The sequence below is a fragment of the Sceloporus undulatus genome, chromosome 4 (assembly GCF_019175285.1).
Source record: "Sceloporus undulatus isolate JIND9_A2432 ecotype Alabama chromosome 4, SceUnd_v1.1, whole genome shotgun sequence".
In the NCBI taxonomy this organism is placed as follows: domain Eukaryota; kingdom Metazoa; phylum Chordata; class Lepidosauria; order Squamata; family Phrynosomatidae; genus Sceloporus; species Sceloporus undulatus.
In genome coordinates, this window is record NC_056525.1 from 45,625,937 (window position 1) to 45,639,993 (window position 14,057).

Here is a 14,057-nt window from a genome sequence, read left to right on the forward strand (position 1 = left end):
CTTCCCCTGAGGCTGAGAGAGTGTGACTTCTATCACAATTTTCTGACAAGATCTGTTCAGAGGACGTTTGGCCATGGTCTTCCCCTGAGGCTGAGAGAGTGTGACTTCTATCACAATTTTCTGACAAGATCTGTTCAGAGGACGTTTGGCCATGGCCTTCCCCTGAGGCTGAGAGAGTGTGACTCACCCAAGCATCATTCAGTGGGTTTAATGGCCAAGCCTGGTCATAGAATCATAGTTGGAAGAGACTCCAAGGACCATCCAGTCCAACCCCATTCTGCCATGCAGGAACTCTCAATCAAAGCATCCCCTGTGACAGATGGCCATCCAGCCTCTGCTTGAAGACCTCCAAGGAAGGAGACTCCACTACACTCCGAGGAAGGAGTGTGTTCCACTGTCCAACAGCCCTTATTCTCAGGAAGTTCTTCCTAACGTTGAGGTGGAATCTCTTTTCCTGCAGCTTGCATCCATTGTTCTGGGTCCTGTTCTCTGGAGCAGCAGAAAACAAGCTTACTCCCTCCTCAATATGACATCCCTTCAAGTACTTAAACAGGGCTATCATATCACCTCTTAACCTTCTCTTCTCCAGGCTAAACATCCCCAGCTCCTTAAGTATTTCCTCATAGGGCTTCATGGTTTCCAGACCCTTCTCCATTTTAGTCGCCCTCCTTTGGACACATGGCTCCAGTTTCTCCACATCCTTTTTGAATTGTGGTGCCCAGAGCTGGACACAATGTTCCAGGTGGGGCCTGACCAGAGCAGAACAGAGTGGCACTATGACTTCCCTTGACCTCTGTGTCTACACTACACTTCTCCTGATGCAGCCTATCCAGAGCCAAAACCCAAAGCGCCAGCCCTGGCTCTGCAAACAAGGAAAGGCCCGAGCCTTTCCACCAGCAGCCAGGCTAAAGCCGCCGCCTTGTTTCCTGGCAGAGAGTCCTCCCCTCCTGCAGGGGGCGCTGGGGCTGCCTCCGCGCAGACGAGGGAGGCGGGGAGACTAGCGTCTCCGTCCCTGCCTTCCTGGCCCCACCCTCAGCCGCTCAGAGGCAGAGAAGGAGGAGGAGGGCGGCTGGTTCCGGGGCGGAGGCTGGGGCCTGGCGGTGCTGCTGCGCGATCGGGGGGCAAGGATGCTGGCGCTCTTCACCAAGCTGCTGGACTGGTTCCGGGCGCTGTTCTGGAAGGAGGAGATGGAGCTGACCCTGGTGGGGCTGCAGTACTCCGGCAAGACCACCTTCGTCAACGTCATCGCGGTGAGGAGCAGGGAGGGAGAAGGCAGAAGGGAAGGAGGAGGAGGAGGAGAGCAGACAGCCTCCGAGCCCTCTTCTTCTTTCTCCCTCTCTTTCCCCCTCCTTCTCCTCTTCCTCTCTTCTTCTTCCCCTCCTCCTCTTCCTCCTGCTCCCCTACTTCTATCCCTCTTTTTCCTCTTGCCCCTCCCCTCCCCCCTGTTTTTCTTCTTCTATCTCCTCCTCCTCTTCCCCTCCCCCCTCTGCTTCCTCCTCTGTCTCCTCCCCCTCTTTCTTCTCCTCCTCCTCCTCCTCTTCTTCCTCCTCTTTTTCCTCCTCCTGGCCTGGTAGGAGACCTGAGGGGCAACCCTCCCAGGGATTGGTGGAGGGCATGCTGGGGGTGCCCTCCTTCCCTCCCTCCCCATGGATGGGGCCTGCCTTGTCTTCCCTCCTTCATCCTGGTCTCCTTGCAAATGTGAAGGAGGGAGGGAGGGAGGGAGGGAAGGATGGCGTGTGCAATGCGGGCAAATGCTCCTGAGCATTCCTGCCCCCTTACTCCATCCCTTCCCGTCCAGGGTGACCAGATGTCCTAAGTGCAGAGAGGGAGAAGTCACCGCCAAATAGAGAGACAGTCCAGGAAAAAGGAGGACCTTACAACATAGAAACACTCAACAAAACAGTCATATAAAATAGAAATCCATGCTTCTTAGTCCTGCTCAAAATGGAAGACAATTTGAAATTCCTCCTGGACATGAGGTTGAAATGGAAGACATGTCCTGGGAAAGGAGGGCCTCTGCTCACCTTGCATCATCCATCCGCTGAGGGTCACTTTGCTTGTCTCCTTGACTAGGTTTCTGGTGGCTCCAGATGGGCAGAGAAGAGAATAAAATTTAAAAATGAGGGATGATCATGAATCATAAAAGCCTCCCTCGGGGTTTCTGGCCTCATTTGGATCGGAGAGGCTGGGAGCCCTAGGCTGCCTTTGTGGGGAGGGGAAATCTAGGCTAAGGCTGGGTCCCTGGTGGAGCGCAAAGATGCACCTCCTGTGATGGCTGGTAGCAACTCCTTCTCCATCTTTTCTGATCAATACAGCGATGAGTAGCGCCCTGTGCATGTGTGATTATCATATTTTTTAGAAACCTCAGAAAGCCAATTTAAAATTATGGTAGGGTTTTCTGTGAAAATACATGTATTTCCTAGCACAGACTTGAGAAAAGCCATTTGGAGCATCCCAGCTGCTGAGAATTTCCCAGATGGAAAGCCATGACTTACTTAGCCTTGTGTTCCTCCCTTCCCCTCCTTCCTTCCCTTGTGCATCTGCAGTAGTAGCTTGAAAGTGTGCATTCAAGGAAAGGGCGAATGGAGACATCCACCAGAGACAACAATATGTGGGGTGGAGACAGTGGGTCACGGGGAACATTGACAGATAGCTAGGAGTAAGCTTTTGGGTCTGAAGGCCTTGAAGGGAAACTGGCAGAGCCATCAAAGCAGGTTGATTTAGTGGGGATGCATTGTTCTCTAGATGAGTTTGCAGAACGAGTGCTTCTATCTTCTGCTCTTCCTGGAAGTGGGATTGCAGCATGGCTCAGGCCACAATCATGTGATGCCTGTCTTGAATGCTAAGCAATTTTGTTGGTAGGAGGAAGTGGATGACAGTCATGAAGGCTATATTGGCCTACTGTGGGCCCTTGGGATCTGCTGGGGTTTGGTTCCAGGACCCCTGTGGATACCAAAATCTTTGGATGCTCAAGTCCCATTGTATAGAATGGTATAAGTAAAATGGTGTCCCTTATATAAAATGGCAACATCAAGACTTGTTTTTTGGGGAATAATAATAATAAGTAGTAGTAGAAGTATTTTCAACCTGTCGGTGGTGGAATCCATGGATACAGAGGGCCAACTGTATTGCTTTTCCCTGTCAGTCTTTCAATAGATCTGGATTGGGAGACCACCTTGACACAGAATTTCTGCTTCACTGAGTCCTAAAAAAAAGTCTAGTGTTTTATCACTTTCCCATCTCTGGCCCAATCATTTTAAAAGAGGTTTTTTTCCTTATTGTAAGTGATTTCTTGCAGGTGATGCTGGCTATCCAATCACATAATGATTCCAAACACAACACTTGGTAGTAAGTTTTAAATATGATTTGTGCTTAGCACTTTTGAATACATTGTCCTGGCTTCTCTTTGCATTCCTTGTTTTATTGGAGGGAAGGAAATCTAGAGATGTTCAAATATAGAGTACTCTCAACATTTATGTTCTGTTTTGACTTCTGGGTGCTGAGGCAATGACAGTGCATATAGGGAATATGCTAAATAGGGCATTTTCTCTCTTGTGTTTATTCTAGAAGAGATGCTCTGTTATTGACCATTGATTTAGTATTTTCTGGAAAGAGCCAGGGGTCTGATAAATGGTTGTTAGAGGTTTCAACTAAAGCTTGGTTTCAGCTCAGGACTCTTGCACCTTTCCTTCTTTTCATGATTTTAGATTCTTTCCCACCACCTCCAGTTCTGCCCATGATTTTATAAAGGTAAAAATAGCTTTACCTAGTTTTAATCCCACAGTACCCTGTGTAATAGTTGGGTTTAGAAAGGAGGTAACTTGCACAGTGAATTTCATAGCCAAGCACTGGTTTGAAGTAAAAATGACAAGTATTCCACAGGCCAGGATTGGAATGGGGGAGTGAAATGAGCAAAACTATTAATTTTCAAAAGGGATTTTAAACCTGGACTTATTCCCTGCTTTCCCATATTCTGTCATGCTGTTGATGATTCTTTTGTGACAGGTTTGGACTTAAAGATCTCCTAGGACCTTTACAGGCTGGCCTAAAAGGCCAGTCTGGGGGCAGAGTCAGGGCATAGCATCCTCATGATGCACGCCCCACTCTGCCCCCAGAGTGCCCTGACACCACGTGACACTCCACACGGTGCTTGGCATGCCTCTGGCACTTCATCCAAATGACACGGCACCGAAGGAGTGCCATATAGCTGTGCTGCCACAGCTATGGCGCCCTCGAAAAGCTGGATTGGGGCTGCGACATGAGTTTGCCATGACCTTGATCAGGCTAGGAAAGGGCCGGCTGGAGGAGATCTGTTGGGGAGATCTGTTGAGCCCCCTAGTCTTCATTAGCCATGTGTAGGAGCCCCTGTTCTTCATTTTATACAGGGAATATCTGCAAAGAGCCCTCTAGTTAGGCCCGAAATAGGTGTAGGCAACTCTGAATCTCCTGATGACGGTGAAGCTCTAGGACTGTAGATCAAAAACATTCAGAGGGCCATGGTTGCCCATCTCTCTCCTAGAGGCTTGTTGCTGCAATAATCTCTGCCAGGATTCCTGGTTGTAATTAATGTAAATTCAGTTCTTTATATCCTTCCAACATTGCATAGGAATTTCAAGAAACGAGAATAACTTTTTTCATTTTTTTCCTGGTGGCCTTGGATGTTGCAGGAGCATGTTATGCTGTGGTATCAAAAATGTAATGAGCCATGCTGCTGCTTTGTAAGTTTAAGGGAAGAGAGCAGAGTGGTAGTGATAAGGAATGGAGAGAAAATTAACCCATTCTGGTCTAGCTTCAGGTTTTGCTTTACATTTGATATGGATTTTGTATATGTAACATGTTTTTAAAAAGATTTGTGTAAAACAGAAGTTTTGGACTTTGGCTCCCAGAATCCCAGATCATTGGCCATGACAGTTAATGCCTGGAGGATCAGAATTTGGAAATCATTGGTATGAAAGCTCTCCTGACACAGTTGCCTGCTTTGAAAATATTCTTCTACAAAAAAAGGTGGTGTCATATTGGCACTGCTTCCCAGTTTCCTGATGACAGAGCAGCATTAAAGATACAGCTTATGATAGAATGAGCAAGACAGCTTGTTGTGCAAAATATAGATATTTGGCAGTGACTACTCATTTCACTATTTGTTATTCTATGGAGAACTGGGTATAAGCTGAAGAATCTTTTAGTTGACTTCTGTTACAGTTAAGGCCTCTGAATTCCAAGGTGGGAGAAAGGAGGGTAAGCTGGTAGATGGAGCAGGGAGGCGCCTCCCACTCCCTTGGGCCCTGCTTTTGTGTCTGACAGCAAGAGTCCTCCTTGTTCTTTACTGCACAAGCTCATCTGCTTTCAGTTGCCTTTGTCTCTTTCTCCATTTTCACTCTTCAAGCCTTCTGCCATGCTGTTTCTTATTCAACTTGCTTTATCAGTTGACTCCTCTCCTTTTTTAAGTACTATATTAAGATCTGTTTCTTAGAGCATTGTAGTTGTGAAGGGAGAGTTCTTTCTTGCTCCTCCACCACTTTTTGTTCCCTACACACCCAACACATTGCCCACAACCTGTCAGCTCCTGACCTACTTCCCAATTACATTTGGCAAATACAGTTTATAAGCTTCAAGGACAGGGCCTTTGTTGTATGTTCTGTATGTAGGGCTTCACATGATTTCTTTGATGTGACTAAATAAGTGGTAATAAAATCCAAGCTCCACTTCCAGCTGTCTTTAAACATTTATTTTGCAGTAAGCATTGCAGAGCATGTGGTGGTTGATGGTTCCTCGGTTTCATGCATGATGAAAGTTCATGCCCTTGCAAAGGGGACCTAGCAATGCTGCGTGGAAGAGTGTGAGTAGGAAAGTCCTTGATGGATATCACTTGCCCATAAATATGCTAGGAAGGTGGTTTGAGCATTGTACTATGACTCTAGAGAGCAGGGTTCATATCCCACTGGGTAATTTTGGACAAATCATAGTCTCTCAGCCTCAGGATGGCAATGGCAAGCCCCCTCTGAAGAAACCTTCCAAGAAAAATCCTATGATAGATTTGTCTTGACTCTAGGGTCAAGGTGAACCCATAAGGTGAGCCTATTCCTTAATTGTTAAGGAATTTTCTAATTACATGACAAATCTGAAAAATGACAGGGTATTTTTTTTTTTGCATTCTTTTTAATAAAATCAGTGGTGAGGATGATGATTAACCTAATTGGATCGTTGTTGAGGCCAGCTCTGATAAACATATCTTACAGCAGCATTTCTGTAAATAGCAGTCTCCAATAAATAATAAGGCTGTGTCCTTGGACACATATGACCTATTTAAAATCTTCATCATAGTATTAACTGCAGTTATGTAGCTAGAGACCTCCCAAGCAATGCCCTACAGAGAGCTTTCAATATACATGGTTGCTTTATAATTGCTTGTGCACGGAGGGGAAAGCTGCCTCAGATAATCCACCCGATCCCTTCTGAAGGAGGGAGGTCGCTTGTAAGAATATTTTATAATATTGTAACATAATTGGAAGCAATTATTTGGCTGGGGATAATTTTTTTTCCTGGTATGAACACAAAGCCTGAAGCAGTCACTATTCCGAGTGCTGTTGAATAAAACAACTGTGAGTAGGGGATTGTTGTGCTTCAGTATAAGATTTTAAAGGAGTTATTTGTACTATACTTGCAATATGACGACAGCATATTATGTGGTGGCATTATAGAATAGGTTGCTGTGTTTCTTCACAGAGACAAACAAATTGGTTTTGAGCCAGAGTAAAGTGGCCCTTCTAAATAAGTCAGGTTTTGCTCTTTTGGCACCTGATGTCATGCTATTTATTCTTTGCATCTCCAGCCTGTTTTCCAGGAAGACTGTGCAAGCCCTGAATGTCTAATGAGCGGAAGAGCTTCTTGAGCAAAACACAAAACAAAACCCTTGACTTTTCAAACTTGTCTTAGAGACAATCACAGTATTTTAAAAAAGCACACATGTATAACAAGAAAAAAGATAATAGCAATAGTTATTTTCTTTTTGGCCTAGGAAGCCATACAGGTTTCTTGACACGAGAAGGGGCAGGTAAGCACAAAGTTATAGAGAGGCTGCATTATATGAGATAATGTAGTGTAATGGCTTCATGCAAGATGGCTGATCCTTATTAGTGAAAAATAGCTTTCTGTATGTTTCTTTCTGTATAACTCCTGTCACATTGGACTATTTCTGTGGAATATGTATAAGAGTACAACATCTGGTTTATTATTTGTTTTGTTACACTTGTATCCATTTTATATGTTACATTTGTATCTTCTCTTTCTCCAGGAGTTGAAAATGGGACATTTGATTTTCTTCCCTTCATTTTACTCTCTCGGCAAGCCATTGATATGAAAGTGAGGCAGAATGGGCCCAGGAGCCACCCAGGTAGCTTTGTGGTTGAGCTGGGCTTTAGACCTGCATTTCTACACTCCTATTCTAATCTGGGCTGGGCAATTGCAGCAGAGGCCAGTAGTTATACCTACAACAGGCCTCACATGTGGTTTTTGGCCTTAGAGTGACCAGAAATCACTTCTGATTGCAATGTGCACATCTCTTGGGCCTGATTGTGCATTTTTTTGGATCTGCATCTTTTGAGGGGTTTCCAAGAATGGCATTTGAGCCATTTTTATCATTTTTGTTTGCAATTTTTCCCAATAGTTTTTTTTTGGGAGGGTGCAGAGTGAAGCAGTGCAGGGTGAAGAGTTGAAAAGGCTTTCTGGCATGCAAAAAAGGTGGGTTGCCTGTAGTTTCCCCAGCTGTGCTGTAAGCAGCAAAACAGTCTGGGTCTTCTATCTGATGTATCTGTTTGCATTTGCAGCAAGGCTTCTAATGTTGTCCACATGAATGGATCTATAGTTGAGGTGACTTTGCTGTAGCATGGTTCTGTCCTTTCTTCTTCACAGTACCTCCTCTACGGTCTCAGACATAGCTTTGCAAGGCCTCCAAACCTCCTTGCTCTTGTTCATTTCTATGAGCTTTCAGCAGTCAGGGCCTGAAAGCTTTACAAACATGGAACCCACAGGCAACAAGTTAAACATCTGTTTTGGATGCTGTAACCTGCCAAGTCCCAGTTCTGGGGAAAACATGAGACAAAAATAAATAAAATATAACAAGACCATAATGAGATTTTTTGAAAACCTTAGATGATTTCCAACCATTCAGAGCAATTGCAGGTGGAATGGAAAGAGAGGCAGATGGTCACTTATTTGATAGAACTTTTCTCTCTGTCTCTGCTTTTCTTCTTTCTATCTTGGATTTTGAAAGCACTCATCAAAATAGCTCTTACTGGAGAGTGTATGTGAAGTCAGGGAACCAGAAATCACTTGTGGTTGTGACTTCCACATTTCTTGGGCCAGTCATTCACTTGTGATGATGCTGATTTGAATTTCCATTATTAATGTGGGACCCATATTCACCATTTAACTAACCTACCACTCCCACTCCTTTCTCCAACACAACTAATTTTGTGTAAGAAGGTGAGCAGGTCTGGAGATAAAACAAAAAGCGCATATGCTCAAGCCCCATTACAAGTAACGGGGTTCATGCTTGAGGCGGCATGTGGCGCGCACGCACCATGGGCACATGCACCATTGTTTCTTCTGGTGCATGGCACCGGAAGAACCAGCACTGCTTTCAGGGTATGCTGGTGGCGTATGCTGAAAGCAGCGTATAATGCACCCGCATATGATGCGGGCGCACTGTAGTAAGAGAGAAGGAGAGATAGAAATGGAAGACAAATCTGCAAGAACACAGATGGAGGGAGGGAAATGGAAAGAGGGGAAAACAAGGATGACACAAGGGAAGCTTGGAGTAGTATACAGTATAGGAGAAGGAGAAGTGGAAGAAGAAGCAATGGAGGGACAGAGCAGAATACGTTGATAGGCAAGGAACCTTACTTGAGGATTGTGGTCATTTTGTAGCTGTGGTGGCTGTTTTGCACAAAGTGGGGCTCTGGGAACAGTGGAGCACGATCAGCTTGACAGCTCTCGGTGTATGTTGGGGGCAGTAGTAGGAAAGGCACTTAGATGGTTTGGTGAAGATTAGCTTGGCAGGAGAGACTTTGCTTGGAGTCATATGATTTCCTTATCTGGGAGCACTGGGTTTATTTCCTCTTTGCTCCGGGATTTAGCCTGTTCCCTGGGAGGTGGGGGAAGCTGCAGACTGTTTTTGAGAAACTGTTTCACTAACTGTCGTTTTTTGAAAATGGTGGTATTGCCACTGCTATAAACCAATTTACAGCCTTTGACCCACTAATGGTGTAGGATGAGTATCATACTTCACCCTTGGATGTGCTGGCTAGGGTGTCTTGGAGTTCCAGTCCAACAACATTTTGGAAGGTCACTAGTAACCTGCCTTGGTGCTGAGTATTGGAATTAAACTGGAACAAGCTAGGAACTGGTTCAAATCTGTATTCTGCCATGGAAGTCTTTGGCCCAGTCATATATTTTCAGGCTAATCTACTTTATGGGCTGGTGGTTGTGAGTCCCTGGGTTCTTTGTTGTTTTCAAATAGAATGATATGTCTTTGGAACTATCCAGAGTAAGGCATGCAGTCCTTCAGTCTTTATTCAAAGCAGTCTTTCAACTAACTAGCTGAATGGCCTATTCGTTGTTATTCCCCGTTATCACCTGAACTTTTCTATCTACTGCTGGACTATCTCACAAGTTTTTCTCGGATTTCTGGTCAAGAAGTGGTAGTAGATATGGAGCATAAAGCTACCACAGCATGGCCGGCATCCATAGTTTTTGTCGGTTTTTTGGGCTGCGTGGCCATGTTCTAGCAGTTTCTTTCTGACGTTTTGCCAGCATCTTCTCTGAAGATGCCAGCCACAGATTCTGGTGAAACGTCAGAAAGAAACTCTGGCCACATAGCCAGAAAAACCCACAAAAAACTACCACAGCATGTTTTGAATGCAACACATTGAATGCAACACATCCCTATAATAAAAATATTTTGTGTATTCATTCTTTCTTTTTATGATTTCTTTTCATGTTCTTGCCTTTATTAAAATGCTAGTAGTTTTAGGACATTAAGTATTCTTAAGAGTACTTAAAGAAACTGTCTCTGTTGCTTCTGATTGTGTTACTAAAACAGATACCAGTTGTTGGAAGTTGTTGGAAGCTTGCAAATTAAACATGTGGCTTGTGTTTTTTTTTTTACCCACTCCCACTTTGGTTTGAGAGTTCGTGCTTTGACTATATTGTGTAGCTTGGGATTGTGGGCAGATGCACAAGGCATGAGTTTTTCTCAATGGCTTCTATTGTTGTGCAGGGCAGAGCTAGAAAAAAACTGCTTTTTTTTGCTCCCAGAATTCCTAGATTGTATTATCAGTGGCCATGCTAGTTAGAGAATTTTCAGAGATGCAGTCCAGAAAGTAACTTGTCCAAGCTTTGACTGGTAGAGCACATGTTCTGAATGTGAAAAGCCCCAGGCTAAATGAGAGAAAGGGTCTTCTTGCCATCAAACAATCTCAAGGGGATATGGAGGCATTTTCACCATGTTTTGGAACCTTCCTGAGCCATTTAGGCCTAGGTAAGACCTTTTTTACCAGCAGCAAGTGGAAGTCACTGTTTTATAAAAGGCTTCTCCAGAGCCTATATTGGCCCAGGGGAGGCCAAAACATGGAGGGGCATTTTTTTAAAAAATTTTTTAAAATTAACCCCTCTTTTTTTTACCCCTGGGGGTCCATGGGCCTCCAAATGTGATGGAAAGGCCCTTCACACACCACTGTCCCCCTTTTCAAACAATTTCTTGCCCCCTTTACTGGCTCACCCCTGATTTAGACAATCCTGAGATGGCTGGACCAATATACATTTCCATTCTTGCTATAAGTCACCTCTTCATATTCTGTGTCCTTGGTTGATTAGAAGGAATGAAGCTCCTTTCTGAATGTTGGGTCAAATTTTAGAATTTGAAGAAAGGAGCATAATTGAGATTGTACAGTATCCATCCCAGAGAAGTCTTCATAGAGAGAATTGTGTTTACACTGGATATTATACAGTATTAGTAAAATGTGTGCATGTAGAATACTACTCATTTTTAATACAGGAGACAGGTTGGCAAGGAAAATGTGGAAATGTGTAGTGAGGGGAGCTGAACATAGAAGCCCTGAAGGATAGACATGTGCAGGGCATAAAGGCTTTACCAGCAGAAACTCTTGCAGGCATGCTGGCCACAAATCGCAAAACCTCGAGGATTAGGAATGTGCTTTTTCTTCTTTTTTTTAATGAAGCCAGACTTATAAATCTATTTCAAGAAGCATGCAGAATTCCATATATGCAATTTGTCTAATATAATCCTCAAAGAATTGTGTGGAATTGATGGGAAAATATGGTAGTATTGCGTTGATCAGTGGGCCCTTGGTATCCTCTGGGCTTTTGTTCCAGGGCCCCCATTGAAAACCAAAACCTGTGGATGATTAAGTCCTGTTATATACAGTTGTGTAGTAAAATGGTGTCCCATACATAAAATGTAAAATCACACTTTGCTTTTTGGAGGAGGGGAAGATTTTCAAACCATGGATGGTTGAATATATAGATGCAGAATCTGTGGATATACAAAAGTCTCTAGGTTTTTTTTCTCTCCTGTAGAATCATCCCTGTCTTACCTTATCATTGATTCTACTTATGCAGGATTTTCCCCATATTTCCAAGTATGGAGTAGGGAATGAATTCATCATTACTGCCCAAGCGGTGACTCTTTCTTTGGCTGAGCCAGCATGCTACAGTCAATTACTGGCTTCTCCAGTATGCAACATAACCATAAATTATGACTCTTTGGAATTAAAATTGAGACACTCAGCACTCTCTTTGATAGGATCTTAATCCTTACATTTAAATCCTGAATGGACAATATAACAGCAGGCTGCCATATAATACTGGCCTGCTCAGGTAGTCTTCATTCATAAACTCTTATTAGAATATGGATGTCACATTTTTATTTTAATGTAATATAGAGGTATAGTCTCTCTCTTGCCTAGTTAGCAGATTGCAGTTGACCTCATGCATTTTATTTATTTATTTGTTTGCTTTATTTATATTTATTTTTCTCCCAGGACAGGATCCAAGGCAGTTTCCAGAACAACAAATTAAAAATGTTTACAAAAAGTTTTAAAACCAATTTAAAATCACCACATTAAAATACTATAAAACTGTTTAAAAATTGTACATATTTTTTACAGGGAAATGAGCCCATACCTCTGTTACTGCCGTAATTGCAGTGTTTTTTCCCAGAGGCAGTAAGGTAAAAACAGTTTGCATCTCTGATCCTGTTGTTTGTACCATAGTAATTGGCCATGGGAGGTTATAGCCTAAATCCTATTTTAGTCCTACTAGAGTAGACCCTCTGGCCTGTTACAGACTGCCAAAATAAAGCTGCTTCGGGTCTCTTTGGAGGTATGCTATTTAAATGATGCATGCATCCTAAGTATCCAGAAGCTGCACCAAAAGCTGCACTCCGGTGCTTAGGAATGGAGTGTGGCTTTGGTGCGACCTCCAGACTCTTAGGATCCATGCATCATTTAAATAGCATACCTCCAAAGTAGGGTTGCCATAAGTGAGGACCTCCAAACCAATGTAGGACAACATTTTCAAATGTAGGACACATTTTTATAAAAATGGAGGACACGCAAAAAAGAGTTTTTTAAAAAAAAATGTAATATCAATGCATGTTTTAGGCATGATCAAAATGGGGACATTTTGGCATTATTCTTAGACAGATGGCAGAAATGGACTGCCCTCGGGTTCAACTGTACTTCTCAGAAGGGTGGACTTGGGCAAGGGACTGTGGTTTTTCTCACTGCGCATGGAGTTAGTAAAAATCATAGCAAGTTACACTGGCTCAGAGCTTGTTGATATCAGTATCACCACCATCACCATCATCATCATCATCACCACCACCACATATAATTGGCCAGAAAGGCAGACTTGTTAGCATTCAAGCACCATAAATACACAAAAAAGCACTTGCATATATTAATAATAAAAAATAAGAAAAAAATAAATAAAAAACAAGGCAGGGTGTATATATTTGATAATAAAAATAATGTAATAAACTAAAAAACGCAAAATAAATTTAATAAAAAAACAAAAACAAGCAATAATAAAATTAATGAATAAAACAAACAAAGCATAATAAAAATAATGAAAGAAAATAAAAACAAGCAAATAAAAAGAAGGAAATGAAATAAAAACAAGCAATAATAACATTATAAAAATAAAAAAAAACAAGCAATAATAAAAATTAATAAATGAAATAAAACGAGCATAATAACATTAATAAAATAAAATAAAAAGCATGACATTAATAAAGTAAATAAAAACAAGCAATAATAACATTAAAAAGTAAATAAAAACAATCAGTAATAAAAATTAATGAAATAAACAAAACAAGCAATAAAAAAAATAATAAAATAAAAAAAACAAGCAAAATAAAAATTAATAAAATAAAATAAAACAAGCAAAACATTATAAAATAAATAAAAACAAGCAATAAAACATGAATAAGTAAAATAAAAACAAGCAATAATAAAAATTAAATAAAATAAAATAAAAACAAGCAATAATAAAAATAAATAAAATAAAAAATAAAAAGCAATAATAAAATTTAAAAATTAAATAAAATAAGTATTTTATATATTTAAAAATAATTTAAAACCCCCAAAAACCAAGGCCAGACCTAATGGCCCACTGACTCAGCTTTCCTCCTCCTCCTCCTCCTTTGCCCCATTCGCCCTGGCCTAAGTTCAGGCACCCTTCCTCCGTCTCCTTGCTGCTGTGCTGCTGCTGGCTGCTGCTCCGCTCTGCTGCTCTCCTCCTCCTCCTCCTCTCCCCCCTCCTCCCCCTTATGAAGGCTGGCGCGCATGTGGAGGGAAGCAGACAGGTGCGCGCGTGTGTGGAAGGAGGCAGGGAAGGCAGCCGCGCACGCGCAATGAGAGAAGCGGGGAAGGCAGGCGCGCGCGCACGGGTGGGAAGTGGGGAAGGCGCGCACGCTGCCCCGGCCCGCTGGGGCCTGGGCAGCGCGCAAGCCCTCCCAGTGGGGGCGCGGTGGCGGC

At 42.8% G+C, this 14,057-nt stretch overlaps 1 protein-coding gene across 3 annotated transcripts in view; it reads left to right on the top strand.

The window, feature by feature from the left end:
* The first annotated feature begins 1,037 nt into the window (after nt 1–1,037).
* Nucleotides 1,038–14,057, top strand: part of ARL8A (ADP ribosylation factor like GTPase 8A) — a 59,651-nt gene continuing 46,631 nt past the window's right edge. The window contains exon 1 of one of the 3 annotated variants that reach the window (XM_042465187.1): nt 1,038–1,250. In XM_042465187.1, coding sequence (XP_042321121.1) covers nt 1,128–1,250 — 123 coding nt within the window. In that variant the 5' untranslated portion in view covers nt 1,038–1,127. The remainder of the gene's footprint in view (nt 1,251–14,057) is intronic. The other 2 variants (XM_042465188.1, XM_042465191.1) reach the window with 2 other exon arrangements.